General features: G+C 32.6%; 2 protein-coding genes and 1 long non-coding RNA gene across 6 annotated transcripts in view; 2 read left to right on the forward strand and 1 right to left on the reverse strand.

Annotated features, from left to right (window-relative positions):
* LOC141527906 (uncharacterized) overlaps positions 1 to 22,355 on the reverse strand; it is a 32,643-nt gene that overhangs the window by 1,128 nt on the left and 9,160 nt on the right. The window contains exons 3-4 of the long non-coding RNA XR_012479259.1: positions 18,955 to 19,018; positions 175 to 274 (exon numbers count right to left, since the gene is read on the reverse strand). This is a non-coding gene — a long non-coding RNA (uncharacterized LOC141527906). The remainder of the gene's footprint in view (positions 1 to 174; positions 275 to 18,954; positions 19,019 to 22,355) is intronic.
* Positions 2 to 4,075, forward strand: LOC141527867 (uncharacterized). The gene is made up of 7 exons (XM_074243579.1): positions 2 to 238; positions 556 to 931; positions 1,003 to 1,194; positions 1,442 to 2,340; positions 2,456 to 3,073; positions 3,337 to 3,551; positions 3,768 to 4,075. The coding sequence occupies exons 2-7, from the start codon at positions 599 to 601 to the stop codon at positions 4,028 to 4,030; spliced, it is 2,520 nt and encodes an 839-aa protein (XP_074099680.1). The 5' UTR covers positions 2 to 238; positions 556 to 598; the 3' UTR covers positions 4,031 to 4,075.
* The window catches only part of LOC141527884 (uncharacterized), a 19,242-nt gene continuing 3,017 nt past the window's right edge, over positions 6,131 to 22,355 (forward strand). Inside the window, exons 1-5 of one of the 4 annotated variants that reach the window (XM_074243613.1) lie at positions 6,131 to 6,996; positions 7,260 to 7,316; positions 9,005 to 9,086; positions 17,198 to 17,646; positions 17,892 to 18,230. In XM_074243613.1, coding sequence (XP_074099714.1) covers positions 17,200 to 17,646; positions 17,892 to 18,230 — 786 coding nt within the window. In that variant the 5' untranslated portion in view covers positions 6,131 to 6,996; positions 7,260 to 7,316; positions 9,005 to 9,086; positions 17,198 to 17,199. The remainder of the gene's footprint in view (positions 6,997 to 7,259; positions 7,317 to 9,004; positions 9,087 to 17,197; positions 17,647 to 17,891; positions 18,231 to 22,355) is intronic. The other 3 variants (XM_074243609.1, XM_074243610.1, XM_074243611.1) reach the window with 3 other exon arrangements.

The following is a 22,355-nucleotide window of genomic DNA, read 5'->3' on the forward strand; positions in this document are numbered from 1 at the left end:
AAAGTGTTAATTTTTAATTTAAACAGCCACTCTTGGAATTTTTAGCAAAGCAAATCTAACGGGCAGGATCCAGATGATGAAATTTTGAATATAAAAAAAAATTAATTATAAATAATTTATTTTTAAAAGTGAAATTTGTGATAATTGTGGAGAAAAAGGAAATTTATTTTTTACCTTGATATTTTTGAGCGTATCCTGATTGAGAATGTCAGCTACTCAATGACACGTGAGGAATGTGGTAAGTGGACTGTTTAAGTTATCTTCTTATAGTGTCCTGTAAAAATAAAAATTTATTTAATTATTGTTTTTTTTAATTAAAGTGGAGAAATTTTTAAAAAATTATTTATGTAATTTTTTTTTAACAAAATTGTTTGTTTAAAAATATAATTGTAATTTTGTATAAAAAAATTTTTTTTCTAATTTAATTAAGATAAAAAAATTAGTAAATATTTAAAAATTTTTAGGAGTTTTTTCATTGAAAAAATTTCTCAATTATTTATCTAGAGATAGAGCAAAATTTTTTTTATTTTCTTAATAATATACTTTAAATTTCAGAGGAGCGAGTAAATCCTGATCCAAATGGGCAGGGTGGCCCATTATGGCCCATCAGCACGTTCAACTAAATAACAATAATAATATCAACGGAAATATCAATAATAATAATAATAACAATAATATTAACAACGTCAATGTCAATGGGAACATCAACGGTGTGAATGTTAATGTAAACAGTAATATTAACAATATAAACCAGCACGAATTTCTTCCGCTGTGTGATGTCCTCTTCAACATAATTTCGCTTGCTTCATATTTTTGTGATGTTGTTTTCGACCTGGCGATGGGGTATGCCCTCGCCAACCACCCTACAGCTCCGGCTGTTTTGTTTCCGATAAGCATTGTTTTGGTAGTTACTTCTTTGATTATTTCTCAGGTGAGTTTCTCTAATTATTCCTTAAGAAGTTTCTTTTAAAGGATCATTGATGTTTATAATTTGGGTTTTAGGTTGTGAGTATAAGATGGTACCTGTGGGGGGCTCGGGGGAAGCTGAACCCGACAGAGAGCTTGCCGGAGAAGAACCGGGTCAGGAACTGGACACTCTGGTGCGTCGTTTTTCTTCATACGAGCCAGGTTGGGGTGCTATGGCGGTACTTCAAATTGTTTATTCCGGTGGACTTGACTTACGTCAAGCACGAGGTAAAATTATTTTGAAATTATTCAAAATTCTGGGTTAAATATTGAAGATATAAAAAAATTATAAGACACCTTTTTTATAGAAAATTTAATTCCCTACCAAAAAGGTTTCTATCAATTTTTATGTATCTCTAATCCTTGAGCGAGAATTTTAAAAATACTAAAATACAACCCTGGGCCCATAACCTGTTGAATGATTAGTAGGTTTTAAAAGTTTAAAAGTCTGAATAATTAAAATTTTTGCTCCCAGGTCCGTGAATTGTGCGTCTTGCGATTAATCCACGCATTCTGCGAGGCAGCGCCAATGCTGCTGCTGCAGCTGTACTTACTATCAACCTCACTGACCTCCAAAGACCGAGACCGGGAGGACACAAAGCTCTCCGAACTAACGGCAGTATCAGCAGGTCTGTCTTTGTGGAGCGTTTGCTGGGCAGTAGCGAGTTTCAGCAAGGGCGCAGCTCGCCTCCGGAACCTGGAGCGACTGGTCCTGACCTGGCTGGGAGTCCTGGCGCAACTGGCCTGGCGACTGGGGACCGTCAGTGCGAGAGTAGGAGCTTTAGTAGCTTATGCTTCGCTCTACGGAGGCTCCTGGCTGCTGGTGGTCCTGGGGCTTCACTGGCTGTCGATGCTGACATGGCTGCTGCTGACTCCCGATGGACTCTTCCACGGAGGGGAGAGACTCACTCTAGCGAGGAAGACCTTCCTCGCCTCCTTGCTGGCGTTCGTCTACGTCTTTGCGTACGTCAACCTCCACGAGACTAATCACCGCCAGAAGATGATTATTTTCTACACGGTGATGTTCCTGGAGAACTGCCTTTTAATCAGCGTCTGGGCCGTCGGAGCCTCGGCTGAAATCGGCCGGCAAGTTCAGATTGGCGCTGTCAATCCGGACCAAGCTCAGATCAAGCCTGTCACGCTGGTCCTGATCTTGATGGCGCTCTTCTTTGGAGGACTCTTCTTTATGGGACTCTACTACAGGTTCTTCCATGTTAGAAGGCTTGGTTATGAAGCCGGGGGCAGGATGAATGCCAATGGCATGCCTCAAGATGTTGACAAGCATCTTCAGTATAATAATTATGTCAATGAACTCCAGGTTGTTAGAAAGGTCAAGCTTAGCAATAATGGAATTCCTGGAGTTTTTAATTGCAGGTTTGTAGAATTAAATTAATTATATTTTCTAATAACTGTAAATAAAAAATATTTAAAGTTTAAAAATAAATAAAAATAAAAGAAATAATAAATATTACATAAATTTTAATTCCAGGTTCACAAATCCAACTGTAGTAGCACTAAACAGAAAAAAGAAGAAACCAACGAGCTTCGTGCCCCCGCCATCGAACGGCTTGGGGGGCTTTTGTGACAACAAAAATTACAACCGGCAGCTGATCCCCTTCTGGAAGCGACCCTTGCACGAGGAAGAGGAGGAAAAAGAGCAGGCTAAGATCCAAATTGGGACTCTGAATGTCCATTTGATCCGCGAAAAGCTCCGGGAGAAAAAGCAGCAGCAGCTCAGAGAGCTCAGAGCCATCCAGGAGGAGATCAAGGAGGGGAAATTGGTCCCTCCTGGAGAGACCAGTGAGACTGCCATCACTGGGAACCCTCCGCCCCAGAAGAAACTTCAGCCTACGGCGAATACGCTGCAATTCGCGGGCTTGAGTTCTGGAGCGCTAAGTCCTACAGGCTCTGGGTCCAATGTTCCAGGGCCGGAAAATGTTCCCAGTCAATGGCCGCCGATTAAAATGCACTGTTTAGTACCGCCAGCGCCGCCTAATTACCACGTGATAGGGAACGGATGGAAGCGAGAGCGTCCGGAAACTCCCGAGATTCTTCTTGCGCCTAGATGTCTTCCGCATCACTATCCTTACTGGACTTCTAATCACAGGTTTGGTTTTTTTGAAAAATTATTATTCTTAAATTTAATTATTTTCCAAAATTTTGAATTTTTAACTTTCAATTCTAATTCTGGGTTAAATATTGAAGATACAAAAAAATGATAAGAAACCTTTTTTTTATAGAGAATCAATTTCCCTACAAAAAAGGTTTCTATCAATTTTACTCTATCTTCAACCCTCGAGCGAGAAATTTAAAAAATCTAAAATACAAGTCTGGGCCCATAACCTGTTAAAATAAATTGAATTTTTCCAGATTAAGAACCCAAAATAACGAAGAAGACAGCGCAAAGGAGCCGAATGACGAAGAACTAAGTGACTTAGAAGGTAGTCAAGTGTCTTTACCCCGTAGTTACACGTTACCACGTGAATTCAAGTATAATTCAGGCAACCCGTCACGTGAGCGACGTATTAACATTAACAAAGTACAATCCCCGCGATTCTACTTGCCGTCTACGAACAGTTCCGATGGTAAGTAGAAAATTATACTCTCCATAAAATTCCCTTTAAAACAAGTACTCACTCAATTTTTTCAAAAATCCAAAATTTTGGATTTTGAAAAATTTTCAAAATTTTTAAAAAATCATGTGGGTATTTATTTTAAAGGGAATTTAACCCCGAGTCCAAAAATGCCTTTCAAAATTATTTTATAAGATCCAGGAAGATTTAATGACTGGTTTTTTTTAGGCGACGTCGACAGCGCGGACAACGAAGACGAAACTGACACGGAGCAGCGAGACGGAATCGAAGGCGGAAAGCAATATATTTTTCCAGAGCGTCAGATGTCTCAGAGCCAGATCGAGGATTGTCTGCCCTCAGAAGGTCTCAATAGCCCGTCTGGAGCCGTCAGCTCAATCGACGACAGCTTTGATTGTTACTTAAACAATTCCTACGGCTCACGCGTTAATCAGCTGTTGAAAGCTAAAGTTAAACACGAGACTAAATTATAATTATTTTTATTTAATTTAATCGTACTAGAGAATTTAAAGACTAAGTATTTAATAATTAAATTACCTGTTTGTTTATTTTAATTATTCTTTTTAATAAAATATTTTTTAAATTATTTATTTTAGTCTGAATAAAATTCATCCCGGAATTTTTAGGAGGTGATTGCGTTGCCCAGTTTGGTATTAAAAATCCCTGTGATTTACTATCGAGTACCTGGGATCTGTTGGCACGGCTCTTAGCCCACCTCAACTGGTCTGCATATGAATTCATGTGTATGTGTGTGGGTGAGGGGGAGAGTAAGTTTGTATCCCACAGGAAAGCACTCATCCACGTCCTGTGGGCATTGACTATTGATCACAAATTTACTGGCTACACTCAATAGGACTCTAGTTTTATATTTTGCTAAACGGAAGCTATTTAATTATTCCGGGGGGTAATTAATTGCAGTTATTAATTATGTTTATTTATTTGGGACGAAAATTTATTTATTTTATTTTTTATAAATTCATTTTTTTTTTTTTTATTGTTAAAAAATATTAATTAAATAATTATGTTTTTATTTAATTAATATTTTTTACTTAAACATTAATTAAAAAAAAATATTTTATAGAAATTTAAGAAATAATTTTTCAATTAAAATTTATAGAAAAAAAATGTATAAACTAATAATTAATAAATAATTGTAATTGCAATTATAATTATTGAAATGTGTAGCGAGACACGAATAAAGCATTCATTGAGCAAAATGAAATTAACCTTGCTATATTACGCGATTATATCTCTGTTGTTGCCCGGAATATAGAAAATAGCTATCTTACTTTAACCCCCCAGAGCTTTCGGGTAGGGGTAGGGGAAGGGGCTAGAAGAGGAGTAGGGGGCACTAGAATCCCAGTATATAGTGCAAGTGTGGAGTATAGTATAGCGTAATAGTGTAGTATAGTGGGCTAGGTTAACCCATCAACGTATAACCGAGTACGCACGAATTTAACCGTGACTTGCCGAGTGACCTCGCTGAAGGTGGAGTTAAAAGCTTCAATGCAAGGATTACATTCCGAAAAGTGGGGGTGGGCGGCGCTCGAAAGCTCCGAGAGCTTTCGGAGGGGAAATCATGGATTTTTTCACCAGACAACAAAGAAAAGATTGGACACCCAGAGGACATGCTAGAGCTTTCGCCAGGATTTCGAGTTTTTTGGGAGAATTTTTATCAAAATTGAGCTTCAAAAATTTTTTTCTAATAAATTTCTTTTGAAAAAAAGGTTTTTTGGAATTTTTAATCAGGAAAAAATTTTTTAGGAACTTTTAGAAATTTATTTCAAAGAATTTCATTAAAATTGAGCTTTTGATTTTTTAAAAATAAATTTATTAATAAAAAAGCTTTTTAAAATTTTTAAAAGAGATTCTGAACAGAAAAAAAAAATTTTGGAGCTTTTAGAAATTTTTTAAAAATAATTTTATCAAAATTGAGCTTTTGATGAATCAAATAATTAAAAAAAATGAACTGTATTAATTGTTTTATAAATTTTAGTCAATAAAAATTCAAAAAAAAAAAAAACCTAACCTTAAAAATTTTTTTCTATAAAAATTCCAAACTTTTAAAAAATTCATTTTTTATGAAAAATCAACATAAAAAAATTTTTTTTTAATTTAAAATAATTTTTACTCCAACTTTAGTGTCTATAAAAAATAAAAACTCAAAAATTATCTTTACCTGTCATTTTCTACTCCAAAAAAAAAAAATTCCAAAACAAAAGAACCTAAAAACTCACAATCTAACCAAAAAAAAAAAAAAAAAAACAACCACTAAAGTTACCAGTCATTAAAAATTTTTTAATGATACTTTTATAGCAAAAAAAATAATTAATTAAAATTGCACACGTGCCAATTAATAAAAATAAATAAAAGCATTTATTTATTGTAATTGAATTGTAGAAAAATTTTTAAAATTGACAGCTGACGGCCAACTTCAGTATTATAAAAAAAGAGGGGAGCTTTGTTAAAAGTGAGAGTAGCAGTCGCGCGCGCAAGACAGTCGCGCATGCGCATAACTCTCGCGCATGCGCAGGTGTAAATTCTAGTATCAACTGAAAGTAGCGTTTGGCCGGTGGCAGCAGTTCTCTTGGACCTTTTCTCGTTAAAACTGTCAGGAGGTGTTCTCTAAAAAACTAACCTAAAACAATAAAAGTGTTTTGAGAATTTTCAGTGCGAAAACAATTGTTTAAAATGTCCGCCGACAACCAAGTCACCTGGGACACCGAGAAGTGATCGATCGGCGAGTTAAAGCTTCCCATGTGGATACACTCGCTCTACTCATCCTCATACTATTTAAATATATATCATACATGTATTTATTAATATATAAAAAACCGTGCTCGGCGATGAGGAAGTGAAAGGTGCTACAAATCTTGTTTCAAGTCGTGATGAGGATTGTGTCACGGTTAGGATACGAGTACTGCGAGTACCGTGTTACTTTTAAGGATCTGATTAATAATAAAAATAAAAATAATACTAATAATAATAATAAATATCTTTTTTATAAATTCACGACGCGGTGGCATGATTTACGAACTCCTGGAGTGCCGATACGAGAAAAACCGGCGTCTTGGTCATTAACCGGCACTTAACAATTAAATTAATTTGTTAATATTTATTGCGTGATGAAAAACAATGTCATAATTTTATGAGTGAATTTTTTTTTCCTTTTTTTTGGAGTTTTTAAATGTTTATGTTGATGATGGGTGTCATTAAGAATTATGCTAGCTTGTAATTGTTTTTTTTTTTGACAGAGTGGAGGAGTTTTGTGGTTCATTTGGTTATTTATAATGTGAAATGCGACAAATGGATATATTTGGTCATTTTTATGAATAAAGGTTAGGAGTGATTGTTGGGGATTGGTAGTGTAACTATGCTCAAGTTTTTAACGCACAAACTGAGGACTCACTCGATCAACGAGGATCCTAATCATGAAAAGGTGGGATTTTTTTTTTTAATTATAGATGACATTAAAGTTAGCATTCACTTGATTATTTTTTATAAAAATTAACTAAGCAGATACTTGATAATCTTAAGAATTTTTGTAACAAATAAATTATGGCAAAAATAAAATAATATTTTGGAGCAAATTTATTTGTTAAAAAAAATTAAAAAATTGTCAAGTGACAGCTAACGTTAATGTCATTTATTTTTAATTAAATTCGTTACCTTGGCTAATTTAATTTTTGTAAAAAATTTCAGGTGAAAATTTTTGGGAGTTTAAATTTAAATTATTAAATCAAAATTTAATAATTAAAAGTGAGTTTTTAAAAAAAAATTTTTTTTAGGTAAAAATTGTCATTTTATGTTAAATAAAAATTGTTTTAAATATTTAGAATAATTATAAGCTTAAAAAAAAAGAAAATGAATGATGTATATTCTAAAATAATTAATTTGTCAAAAGAAAATTGTTTTAAAAATTGGACTTAAAATTTATTATAAATAAAATTTTTTTTTTAATATTTTTGTAACAATTTTTTTAATAAAAAAAATGTCTAAATGCCAACTAACTTAATTTTTGTAAAAAATTTGAGGTAGAAATTTTTTTTATCAATTTTTGGGACTTTAAATTTAAATTATTAAATTAAAATTTCATAATTGATAATTAAAAGCGACAAAATTAATAAAAAAAAAATTTTTTTAACCATCAAAATTAAAATAAATTTTGTTAAATTATAAAAATAATTTTTATAAGCTAAAAATTAAATTTAAAATAATTAATACAAATTAAAATTGATTTTTTTGAGCTATAGGTGAAATTATAATCACAATAATAAAAAAAAAAATGTATAAAAGGTATATTTACACATAATGTTTTTAGAAAAGGTGAACGAACGATCGAGCAAACGTTAGCAGAATGGTGTAGTATCATAACATACAAGTAGAAGAGTAGAGAAGTTTAGTATCTGGATCGGAGTATGGATATGATACAGAATACAGATAGGGACCAAACTAGAATTTCTCTACAGTACACCAGAGATCATTAAATAGTTAGTACATATAATATAATGCATAAACTATAATCTCCAACGTGCTCCGCTACATCTCTATACATATACAAATATATATATATATATATATATATATATATATATATATATATATATATATATATATATATATATATATATATATATATATATATATATATATATATATATATATATATATATATATATATATATATATATATATATATATATATATATATATATATATATATATATATCTTCAATGTTGGGTGATTAGTTGCCCAAAGAAAGACAGACATAGAGGACTAGACCACGTGTTACTCTGTCTATGTCCCATATAACGTTCTATCTAATCCCAGTCTCGGTACTACGTCGCGTTGCTAATACCAACAAGGTACCTCAAATTGTCCTTGTTGGTTCTGCAGAGAGAAGGGCCTTGAATAAGGATGGAAGAATTGGCTTTGCTACGATTGATAGAGAAATTTTAAGAGTAGGAGAAATTGGGAATATTTTGTTGGATTTAAGAATTTTTATAGATCATAGGGAAAATTTTCATATTTTAAAATTTTGTAGAATTTTAAGAGAATTTTTTATATTTTTAACTATTATTTAAAAAAAATTTTTTTTGGATCAAGAAAAAATTTTTTATACTATTAAAATTCTTAGAACTTCCAGGGAATTCCCACATTTTAAATATTCTAGGATTTTTTTTTTAATTTCTAAGAATATTAGAAATATTTCTTAGAATTTTAAAAGAAAATTCCACATTTCTAGAATTCTTAGAATTTTAAAGACAATTTTCTAGTTCTAAAAATATTTTCCAGAATTTTAAGAAAATTTCTAACATTTCTAGAATTGAAAAAAAATTTTTTTAAGGTTTTTATATTTAAATATGTAATAATAATTATAATGAAAATTCAAAATATTAAAAAAAAAAAAAAAAAAAAAAAATATAAAATGAAATAAATTTTTCAGGTGGACGATGATCATGACTCAGGAACCGAATCCGACGATGAGTTCCAGGACGGCATTGATGAATCAATCGAGCCTTCGAGTCGTAAGTACCTTAATTTATTTATAATTAAAATAATTATTCTTATGAATAATAAAATTTTAAATATAGTTGATGCGATGGAAAATGAGTAAAGTAGTAGCAAGCAGTAGCAGTAGCGATTGTCCTCGCGGAATTCTCGAGATTTGCGAGGAGATAGAGACCCTCGTGGGAGGAAGAATGAATTAACTGTTTGGATGTTAATGTGGATTGTGTATTAAACATATGTATTTGTATGGATGTGGGTAGGGAGGGTCATGTTGAGATCAAGGGAGGTAAGGTGAGATACCTCAAATGAGCTACGTACTTTCTTGTTAATTTTATAAAGAATTATTAGTAATAATAAATAAAAAAATAATTTATCCAGTAAAATTTTAGGCTTAGCTTTCAATTTAAAATTCTGAGGAAAATATTGAAAATATGAAAAAATTATAAGAAACCTTTTTTATAGAAAATTAAATTCCCTACAAAAATGGTCCAATTAATTTTATCGTATCTTTAATCCTTGAGCGAGAATTTTAAAAATACTAAAATAATCGCCTGGGACCCATAACCTGTTGAAGTAAATATCAACTCTTTAGTCCTTAAGCTTAAATTAAAAAAATAAAGGCTTATATTTTTATTGTTTCAGATGAATATTACCTATTAAATGAATACTTATTATTATTATTGAAATAATTACTAAATAAGTATTGTATTAATAAAAAAAAAAGCAACCGTGGGTGCGTACACGGGAATAATTAGTGGATTATTCAGCAAAGGAACAATAACAGCGTAAGAGCGTAACAACGGTGCACATAAGAGAATATAACATAGTAGCAGAGTAATTTAAATATATAATCGAATGATAATATATGCCTAGCAATAAATAATACATAAGCTTGATACCCGTTTAAACAACGATAATAATTATTGTTTTATCTAAGCGATTGCGAGAATTTATAAACAAATTTAACTAGTTACATAATTGCTAAGCGGTTATAATAATATATGTAATATATAAGAGTGTTAAGTATGTAACGGCTGGTACTAAATACTAAGCGGAGGTCTACCAAGTTGAGGATGTAGAAGTGGTAGCCCAGTATTTATAAAACTAAATTAAAATAGTTTAAATATGATATTAAAGTCGCGGCCTTGAACTTGAACGTGTGTGTTATGTACACAAGTGTCTGAATAATATAACTCAGTATTACACTTATGTACATATCTAATAAATTTAATAATGAATTGGGTCGGATATCTAATCAACGATCAGCTATCAATAGTTTACCATCTTGCTGAGGTTTATTTATTTTTTTTATAGTAAATAGCTGATTTGTCAATTTAATAATAATAAAAAATTATTAATAGTTAAATAAAGATTCAAGCCTTTATTTTTTAAATTCAGGCTTAAGAACTTAAGATAGAGTTGATTTTATTTACTTTAACAGGTTATGGGCCCCAGACGTGTATTTTAGTATTTTTAGAATTCTCGCTCAAGGATTGAAGATATGATAAAATTGATAAGACCTTTTTTGTAGGGAATTTAATTTTCTATAAAAAAGATTTCTTATCATTTTTTTTTATTTTTAATATTTAAGCCAAAAATGGTAATTTAAACTTTTGAAAGCTATGGATAAGTTCTATAATTTTAATTTTGAACTTTAAATTCAAATTTTGGATTAAAAGGTAAATATTTAAAATTGCAAGCTTTTAAATGAATTTTTTAGATAAAAGTGACAAATTTTTCGGATTTTTATTAAAATTTAAAAATCTCTGGCATCTCTAATTTATCTTAGCTAGTATCCGCGTAAATTCGCCGGTACATTACCAAGTTTCGAATTCCTCTCGACCCACATTTGTCCTTGCTTGACGTCCATCCACGGTGAGACACATTCTACTCGTACTGGTAATCAAGTCTTGAGAATTGCTACGTATTCCGTATTCCGTGTATCATATATAGTATATAGTAGAGTTACAAGTAATAGTACTACAACTATCGAGTCTTCAGCGTCTAGTCTATAATCTCTAGTCCTCTCGAGTGTTATATAGTATGATACCTCTTACTATTACTCTTACTATCTGTTACTCCGTACTATCGACTGCTATGTACACTATCATTCGCCTTTCGAGACTTAATTATTGTTAAAAAAAATTAATTAATTGAAACTTAAGGTAGAAGCCCGAATTATTGACACTATAATAGACAAAGTAATGATTTCATTTTTTTTATAATTATTAAATTTTTAAAAAAAATTTTTAAAAGATTTAAAAATGAAACAAAAAAAAAAAAGTAATGACGTAAACTAGCCGTAGATGAAGATATCAAATTGTACAGTATGTAATTTCATCATTTGAAGCCCGTATAGCATCGAGTTACTGAAAATTATTCATCTTCATTTTCAGGCAAACTTCACTAAAAAATTTGATACACAGGGAAACAATAAATTTAAGTTTTTTGTTGCGAAAAAATCTTTCCGAGATATAAAGGTTGTTATAATTTTTTTTTCTGTCTGCTTTTTTATGCTTGCAAGATTCTGCGGTAACGATCTGGCAAAACAAAGGAGCCAGGACAAAGGGCGGATATATATGTATATTGTATATTGAGAAAAGTCTGAACAGTGTATTCTCCATAGCTCCGTTAATGCAGAAACACATGTTGGTATTATATATATATATATATATATATATATATATATATATATATGTATCAAAGTTACGTTACATTGCTTCCGGCAGTTTGATTACTCACTCATCTCTGATTCGCGATTATTATAGTATAGAAAGATGGAAGATTTCACGGCGCAGCGTAATCACTCTGAAAATTAATCAAAGTTCTCGATTCTCTTTTGATCAATCGACGGAGGATTAATTTTTTTTTGGGTTTCGTTTTGAATTTTGGGATCATTAGAGGTTTAATTAAAGTAGAGGTAGCAAGAATTGAGACTGGAAAAATTTTTTTTGTAGAAAAAAATCCTAAAAAACAAAAGATACTTTTCAGAATTGACGATTTCTAGCAAATTACACTACTTTCAATTTTCAATCAGGATTTTTAAAGTGTTTCTTTAATTGAAATTACTTTTGTTATAGGTCATTTTGTTCGTTGAAATGTCTACTTTAAGGTCCTATTAATGGTTTTTATAAAAAAAAATTTTTTCTTAGAAAAAGTCCAAAAAATTAAAGATACTTTTCATAAGTGGCGATTTCGAGGATATTAGACTACCTTTAATTTTCAATCTCTCTTTTCATATTGTTTCTTCGATGAAAATAACTTTTATTATAGGTCATTTTATTTGCTGAAATGTCTACTTTTAGGTCCTACCAAAATTTTTTTCCAAAAAAATGTATTTCATCAAAAAAATCCCAAAAAACGAACGAAACTTTTTAAACCTGGTAAATTAAAACTAATCTGAGTTATGAAATTTTAAATAACGCCCATAAAAATAAAAAATAGGATTAAAAACTGGCGCAAATATTTGTATAATATGAATACGAAGTTAGTATTTGCCGTTAACCGCTCGCTTTTGAGGACACAGACGGCACTTGATGTATAATATGAGTAAATTAAATGAGAGTAGTTAGGGTGGAAACTTGCGAACTGTTTATGGAACTTGATACAGCGGTAACATGGACCGCAGGCTTGCCCTCTGTAAACATTAGATAGTTTTTTCTGTTAAACCTAACAGCAGTTCATCAAGAATAATTGCTTTTCCAAACATCCCATTTTAAAAAATAATATCTTTATCCAGAATTTGAGAGCTTAAATTTTTAATTACGAAGTGAAATAAGTTTGAAGTATCAAGTAAATAATAATAATAATACATTTTGAGGAGTTTCGTGAGTAGAGAGTAAAGAGTAAAAGGAAATGAAGATGGAGATGATCCACCCGGCGCGAAGAAATGTCAGAGAGTAACTGCAAGTTTAATTGCGCGAAAGAAATTGCGAAGCTCTCAGACTGAAACTCTATACTTGTTTCCTCTCTAAGGGTGAATTTCGGCTCCACCCACAAGACGTCACTTTCAGAACTAAACTTTTAACTCGCTTTGCTCTTTATCTTAATATTTTTAATTATCATAATCATTAATCACTTTTTTTAAAATAGTTTCGTTTGCTGGAAATTCTCAGTTTTCAAAAGGATCTTTTTGTTTTTTGGGATTTTTTTTTGTGAAGTTAATTTTTTTTCCTCAAATTGTTGGTACTATCTTAAAGGAGACATTTCAACGAACAGAATGATGTATGGCAAAAGTTATTTTGTTCGAAGGAACCGTATAATAAAAAGGATTAAATATCAAAAAGTAATCTAATTCGCTCGAAATCATCAATTTTGAAAAGTTTCGTTCGTTTTTTGGGATTTTTTTGGACAAAAAAATTTTTTTGAGAAAAATCAATGAATGTACCTTGAAGTAGACATTTCAACGAACAAAATGAGCTATAACAAGTTTACTTTTGACCACGGGAACAGTTTTAAAAAAATGTTAAAAATTTTAAAGAGTAAAATTTACCGAAAAATGACTTTTTTGTAAAGTGACTTTTGTTTTTTAAGATTTTTTTGAGAAAAATCAATGAATGTACCTTGAAGTAGACATTTCAACGAATAAAATGAGCTATAAGAAGTTTACTTTTGACCACGGGAACAGCTTTAAAAAAAATGTTAAAAATTTTAAAGAGTAAAATTTACCGAAAAATGACTTTTTTGTAAAGTAACCTTTGTTTTTTAGGATTTTTTCAACGAAAAAAATTTTTTCCGATAAAATCATTGGTACCACCTCAAAGTAGACAGTCTAGCCATTGGAAAGATCTATAATGATCCTAAAAAAGCAAAAAGTAACCAGCTCGAAAAGGTAATTGAATTCGCCATATTAGTAAACCGGAAATAACAGTAGAGGAGTCTGGTGTTGAGTTTCTAGTCCAAGTGTAGAAGGTCTGAGCCTGATTGTGCAGACTACCTCTACTCTTACGAGAGTATAGAGAGTACAAAGTGTACAGAGAGTACTCCCACCATTCTGTGCCCTGCTTTGTGACCCAGCCATCAGCTGATCGATACACGTCACCCTTACCTACCAACCGTTCGAAAAACATCATCTCATTTGCTCCCTTCTTGAGCCACCCTTGCTTTCAATTCTCCTCATCTCCTCTGTCAACATCCAGACTCTAGACTAGACCCTTCTCATTAATAAACCCCTTGCTTGCTTCTTATTATATATTATCAATTATTAATAACAATATAGACGTAAATATAGCGTCTATCTATCTACTCCGATAATCCATTGTCTGACTAAACCCTTGCCTGTTCTACGCTCCGCTGGAAAATTCATTTATAGACGCTTATTTGTCATTTATTCAACCAAATTCCCTATTTTATTCCAGTACCAGCAGTTTTTGTCTCCAAGTGGGCGAGGTCATGTCACTTTCTTAACTTTTACTTGCGATTACTCGCAATCTATCTACGATAGGAAAAAAATTCCTAGAACTTTTTTGTAGAGAATTTTCTGAGGAATTTTTTGAGCCCTAGCAGGAATTTCTAAAAAATTCCTGAGCTGAGTTATGAATTTTTTAAATTCCCACAATTACAAAATTCAACCAAATTGTTACCTTTTTTTCAAAATTAAAAAAAAAATTTCCCAAGACTTTTTTGTAGAGAATTTTCTGAGGAATTTTTTAAGCCCTAGCAGGAATTTAAAAAAAATTCCTAAGCTGAGTTATGATTTTTTAAAATTTCTATTATTACAAAATTCAACTAAATTTCTTAAAAATAAAATTTTTGGAGAAAATTTTCTCGAAAAAATTGTTAATAAAGCGTTTTAAAAATACTTGGACTATTCCCAGGTGAGTACATATATACAAAGGACGTATGTTGTACCCTTGGGAATAAATTTTCCCAATAAATCATCCTCTGAGCAGAAATTCTGTCTCACTCTGAGCACATTCAAGTCTCACCAGACTCTAGACATCCTGGACTTGTATTGCACATATATAGGACACCAACGTAGAGTTTGCCGTCACGTCTGCGCACGCACGTGCTCGAGGGCGTCACGTGAAGAAAAAGACGTAAAAGGGTTAAGAAAGAAGGGAATAAAAGTAAAGGTGAACGTGAATTTAAAATATTTCCCGAGTCTGTCAATTAGCGAAAATAAAATAATAATTTCCAAACTTTTCAATTTAAATTCTATAAATTGTACCCTCAATCTCTTGGATAATTTATACGCCGCACTTTGCTAATATGACAGTTGATTTCTGTCACATTAAGACCTAACCTGTTTATTCTGACATCAAGGATGTGTATAATAATTAGTTTACCGATACGAGACAGCTTTCACTTGGAATACGAGTGATATATGCAAATCTATACGTCGGCATCGACTTTTCTGGATTCTGGAGGTCGAGAGCTTTCAAATGAGTACTCGCTCGACCCCTGCTCTAGGAGGTGGATACCTGGGGGGAGCTCGAACCTATAAATTTTAGCTCTATCTCTATAAGAGATAGAGCTAAATTAACGAAGACCTTTTTTGTAGGAAATTTAATTTTCTGTCAAAAAGATCTCTTATAATTTTTTTGTATCTTCAATATTTACGCTAAAATTAAAGGTTTAAAATTTTTCAAACTACAGGTTATGGGCCCCAGGCCTGTATTTTAGTTTTTTTTTAATTTTCGCTCAAGGGTTAGAGATATATTAAAATTGATAAGAACCTTTTTTGTAGGGAAATTAATTCTCGATCAAAAAGGTCATATATAATTTTTTCGTATCTTCCATATTCTAGATAAAAATTAATTTAATGCATAATCTAATTTTTTAAGTTCGTTTATGATGATTTATTTATGACGATTATGATTATACCTGGATATCGAAAGTTTAAAACCCGGAAAAAATAAAAATGTAAAGTTCAGTGTCGTGATAAAACGCGACATAAATCTCGAGACACGTGAAATCGCCGACCGAAAAATAATAAAAAGTAACAGTTTTCTCGTGTCGTGGATTTGGTACACAACCAACGCCCTACGTGATTGGATTTTCTATTTCTATTTTTTCTCCAGTCTCCAGTCACCATTTACATGCTCGTCGCAACCGACGGATATCGATAAACCAATTTACTTTCATGTCCTATTTATACTTTCTTTTCCACAAAACCAAACCCCCCCCCCCCACCTTAAACCAAAAAAATTCCAGTAATCTTCTCCAGCTTCTCCAAACAATGACGTCACCCACTTTTGCAAATTCCTTATTTCAAGCCCTTTAAAATGATGACCCACACGACCTGATTCCCCTGGAGATTCTGCTCCAGAAAGGACCTAGACATCTCCAGATCTGGACAGACCTCCTGGAGTATAGGGTCATGTGGGGGCTCATTTTGAAGCTCTTGAGCTCTAGAATCCACGAAAATCCTTCCTGACGTCCCAAGTCCTTATCCCTAGACACAATCACTGAAATTAACCAGAGAATTAATGTAGATTCCCATCCAAATTTACATGAGTATTTAAATCTGTGTTTACGTTCCGTTTTCGTATTAGTGAGTAAATAGTTGTATATAATTGCCTCTTGTGTTCTCTCCGGCTTCCACTGGTATGCTCTAAATGTATATATATATATATATATATAAATATATACGGCCCCTCTTGAGCTTCCCGTGATCCCTCTCACGGCTGGTAGTGATTCTTCAAAGCCTTCTGCTTCTGCTTAAGAGCAACTTCTCTTTCATGTAAATAATGTATATTGTGATCCCCCCACGGGCATTTGGCTAAGTAAACGGATCCTAATGAGGGGCGGTGGTACATAACATACTACAACATATATAACACATAGTGTAGCTTGTAACGGGGAAACGCGGGTGTGTATACGACACTGAGGAAGCCATATTTGAAAGGGCAGCCGTGACGGCTCATAAATTTCTCAGTAAACTACTCGAACTCTTTATTTTGTTTTTATCATTTCAGCTCGTCCTTTTCCGGTGTGGTCTTTTCATTTTTCAGGAATTTATTAATTATTCATATCAAATTTTAATTAAAAATATAAAAAATTTTTTTTTAAGACAATTATCCACTGTCAGAAATTAATTAATACCTAATATCTTCAGTTGGTATTGAAGATTTTAATATCAATAGTCGGTAATAATTTTTTTAACCAATAAATTTTGAACTTACAGTTATGGCAAGTCCCTCAAGCCCCGGACTAACAGACTCAGCAGTCCCATCAGACACAGACTTCTGTCCCAACTTGTCGGCCTTCGCTTTTGGGACCTCCGCACCTGAGGACCAACGAGCCGAAGGGAGAACTTCTCTGTCTGACAACAACTTGCACTTAAGTTACAACGACCATCACAGTTCCGAAGAGGAGCTAGAGGTTATAAACAGTCCCAAAGTGGTCGCGTCTCAGGGCCTAAGGCCCGCTACTGCCCCCGAGAAAAGGAAGTGGTCCCAAGTGAACAATTCTAACAGTTTGCAGTCGCACTGCACGCAGTCGCAGGCAATTCCTGGCTCTGGAAGGCCTGGGCCCACTCCGGGGCTTAGTAATGATTCTAATGCTGCAGCCAGCTGTTCTGCACCTGTCAGTCGGGCTGGAAAGGAACCTGGTTCGGGTTCCAGCGACGAAGAGGTAGGAATTTTACTTAATTTTTTCAAAATTTGAATTTTAACTTTCAATGAAAAATTATAAGTTAAATATTGAAGATACAAAAAAATGATAAGAAACCTTTTTTATAGAAAATTAAATTCCCTACAAAAAAGGTTTCATGAATTTTATCGTATCTTCAGCCCTAGAGCCAGAAATAAAAAAAAAACAAACTAAAATACACGTCTGGGGCCCATAACCTGTTAAAGTAAATTAAAATTTACTTTTAGGTCCAAGGTCTTTTGGGAGCCAACGTGATCTCTCAACCGGTCCAGTTCCGAAGTTCGCCACCAGTTGACGCTCACAAACCTGGACGGTCCCAGTCCCCACCGCCTAAACTTTTCCACGCTGCTAAAGCGCCACCTAGGCCCAGGTCCAGGCCCAGGCATCATCATCTCTATCACCACCATCACCATCATTATCAGCACCAACACCAGCATCATCATTATCAGCAGCAGTACAGTGTAGAAATGGACGTGGGTGAATTAAGTGCATGCAGTCCCAGAAAGAGACATAGACCGCCTCACAGGCAACCAAGGCCTTGTTTAGATTTTGAGAAAATGCAGCAGGTAAATTATTTTTTTGATAATTTGATGCGTAGATAGGAATTTTTTCAAGTTTCTGAAGGTTATGGGCCCAGGTGCTTATTTTAAAATTAGAAACTGGGCCCATACTCCTAAATAACAATCATAAATATTAAATTTTCATACAAACTATTAATTAAACTCTTGAAACAATTTTCCGTCGGATTTAATAATAATTACTGTATTTTCGGGGTAAAAAAAGTTTTATAAAAGCATTAACTCCGGACATTGGGAAATAGTTTTTCGACTGCCAGCACACATCAGTACATATATATATCTGCACATATGTGATCGGGTGAAAGGGTTATTATTACTAGCGCGCATGAACGCACACCGCGATGGGCCTTGGTGGTAAACCAAACGCGATTCTATTACACTTGACTGGGCGTGAAATTGCAAAGCTAGATACTACAGCTTACTCACACTAAACACATGATGCTAGACAGTTGACAGAGCTAGACACTGGACTATTTGTATTTATCTACTTCCATATATATATATATATTTGATTGAAATCGCACATATGTACCAGAGGAAAAAGTACGCCACGATTTTCTGACAATTTTTTTACTCACAAAAAAAATTGTCTCTTTTTATTTTCATTTTGTTGCGGGTTTTATTTGCAGAAAGTTACGCTTGAGTACCCGATTAAATTGTTTAAATTACTTAATTGTTTATTGGATTTATAAATTAAATGTTCAGTACTCACATTTGTCTCCTACTCCTCCAATTTTCCAAAATTCCCTCCAAAATTTCAGCTTTTCTCAAATTCTCTGAAAGAAAAAAAAATCTAATTAATTTTTATCATAACTCGGCTTCTAATTATTCTAAAAATAATTTTAAAGATTATTTTATCCTGAACAAAAAAGCATTCTTTGAAATTTTTGGTAAATTTATTAATTTTTGAGATACAAGAGCTTTTGAAGATTTTGAAAGCTGACAGAGAAAATTTAACTTTAATTGAATAGAATTTAAATTTAAATTTATGATAGCTCGGTAAAGTATCGTTAGAACGGTATAACAGTGGCATCCCGGAAAATACGTAGTAATTAGTCGAGTACGTGAAATCCGTAACACAAAAGCATTCCTTTTAATTAATATTTGTTGGATATTTTTAGATAAGATTTATTAACGCACTTTCCAAAAAGTATTTTTATTATTTCTCGGCTTCTAATTATTCTAAAAAAAATTTCAAGGGCTTTTTTAAAAGCTTTATTTGTCCTGAACAACAAAGTGTTCTTTGAAATTTTTGATAACTTCGATAGTTTTTGAGATATCGGAGCCGAAAGTCAAAAAATCAAAAAATCAGAAATCGGAAATAAAGTTTAACAATATTTTCGATAATTGTAATTGTTAATTATTTAAGTTACTCTCAATAAAAGGTCTTGAAATAAGAAAAAGAAGTTGGTAATAGAAGCGATGTTACCCTTGACTAATTAGCCTCTGCCAATTAGCGTTTAATGAGACCCTTAGAAAGGAAATCTCGGAGCAGTGAAGGCGAAACGAACCACCTATTACATCCGTCGACAACTTCTTCAACCCCTAGACCCTTACAACCTCATAGTTGTCCTCACATTTATGAACCTCCTATCTATAACTCTATTCTCAAGTCCCTTATTCACGCCCTTACCTCTTATCGATAGCTCCCTCTATTCGCCCCTAACTTTATCCTTCACTTCACCATTTATGTATTTTTCAACTTTTTCTCCTTACTGGCTCCGTTGACTATCGAGATCACGACCCTCTTGACTTTCTTTCGCTTTGCTAACCACCGAGTATCAATTAATTTATTATTTATTATTATTATTAAAAAAATAAATCAGAAATTCGCTTATTACTTCAAATTTTGAGTTTTTAACTTTTAATTCAAAATTCTGGCCGAAATATTAAAGTTAAAAAAAAATGATAAGAAACCTTTTTTTATAGAAAATTGAATTCCTTACAAAAAAGGTCATGTCAATTTTATCGTATCTTTAACCCTCGAGCGAGAATTCTAAAAAAACTAAAACACGTCTGGGGCCCATAACCTGTTAAAGTAAAAATTTTAATTTATCTTCATAATAATGAATATTATTATTTGTGACTTCGATGATAAAAATCTAAAAAGTATCTTTAAAAATAATTCCACATAAATTTTTTATTTTATTTATCTTAGTAGCAAGCCAAACTTAAAATAAAAAACCACCCCAAGAAACATTTTCATCGTAATGCAAGTGTCTACAGATAAGTGAGAAACTGGAATGAGAGCTAAAATGTGAGCGAGTAAACGAGACGGTGTGTATAAAAATGACGAGTGGAGGAAAAAAAAAAAATAAAATAAAATATTATGTTGAGATGAGAAAAGAGAAAAGATGTTGCAAGTACATTTTCTCTACCGCAATTTCATCTCCCTTTGTATACATGTAGAAATTTCCTTTGTTCGTTCATTCGAAAACTTTCCAAAGTGTCGTCTTTTACTCTACCTGGCACCTTGTTTCTCCTTTTTTTTTTTTTTATTTTATTATATATTATATATTTTTTTTTTTTATTTTATTTCATTTTGCGGCTCCTCTGCAACAGAAAATGTTTCCTCCGCCCTCATGTTTTTATTTATTTATTCATTATATCACCTTAATTATTTTTTCGCGTGTTAACCGCAGATGATCTTTTTTTCACCTGCAGCACAGGTGACACTTTTTAACGGTGCAATAACGTGAGTAATAAACTACGGGTGTAATTGATTAATCAAAGTCATTATTTATGTCCAAAAAAATTTTTTTAGTTTGATAATTTTAAATAAAAATTTTTATTAAAAAAATTTATTTTTAATTTTAGTATTTTTTTACATACATGACCATATGTGATCATATATGACCATATGTGAAGATAAATGACAGATATCTGATCATATGTGGTCATAAAAATCATATTTGATCATACATAATATATGTGATCATATTTAGAGTCCATGTGACCATATAAAATCAAATGTGACCAGATAAAAACAAAAAAATTCAAAATTCAAAAATAAAAACTAAAAATTTATACCCCAATAAAATATCGCACGAGACAAAGAGTTGAGTGTGAGCGAAAGCACAACGTGTGTAGAGTACAACTCATAGTACGCTATCGTAGTACCGTAGTACCCCCACCCAAAGCTCTACACCATGTAATATCTTCCCCTGAATGGCTCCCTCTCCTTCTCTGCCCCACTTACGAGCTTTAATGCCCCACCCCACCCGCACTACCTGAAACTGAGAAGCTCAATTTACGCGAAATCCTTCTAATTTTCACTCCCGCGACATTTTCTACCCCAACAATTTTCTCCCACTTTAGCCCCTCCAGAGCATTAAACACGCCCCCCCCCCAAATCCCCACTTTAGGCCTAAACACGCCCACTGATCGTCGCAAGCTCTTCAGGCCACGCCCGGGCGGCCATCTTGCGTTATATAAATAGTTGTAACGGTTCCGTACGTGTTAGACGCGTGTGTGCAGATGCGCTTGGACGTGTGGGTGCGTTACTCGTCTACTTAAGCTTTGAGAGTAGACAGTGGTTCAAATAGATACCGGGCCAGACGGCGTACTATGGAACAGACGCCATTGGCGTCATCGTAGTCGCGTATTATATATATATATATATATATATATATATATATATATATATATATACCGGCGACTCCTTGTCAGATCCTTTGACACTCGTACCAGGACTTTGTATAGATATATGTAATATGCTTGTACTACTCCTTGGGGAAAGAGGAGGGGAAGAGCAGAAGAATATGCTACGCGAGTAACTCGATCCTGTATATTAACTGGAGTACTTTCTCTACTACGACGAGATGTAGGTTACGGTATTGATTTTTCTAAAGCTTTTGGATGATAAATTTTCAAAAATATTATTTTTATACGAAATAATAATATTTTTAAAAAATTAATCATTAGGTACGAGAGAAAAACATTAAAGACTTAATTTTCAAATTTTTTTTACTTCAACAGGTTATGGGCCCATACCTGTGTTTTAGTTTTTTTAGAATTCTAGCTCAAGGGTTAGAGATACGATAAAATTGACTAGTATTTTTTTGTAGGGAATTTAATTCTCTATAAAAAAGGCTTAATATGATATTTTAATAT

This window comes from Cotesia typhae, unplaced genomic scaffold (genome assembly GCF_013202065.1).
Source record: "Cotesia typhae breed Kobodo isofemale line unplaced genomic scaffold, CoteBio_Ctyphae contig_413, whole genome shotgun sequence".
Taxonomy (NCBI): domain Eukaryota; kingdom Metazoa; phylum Arthropoda; class Insecta; order Hymenoptera; family Braconidae; genus Cotesia; species Cotesia typhae.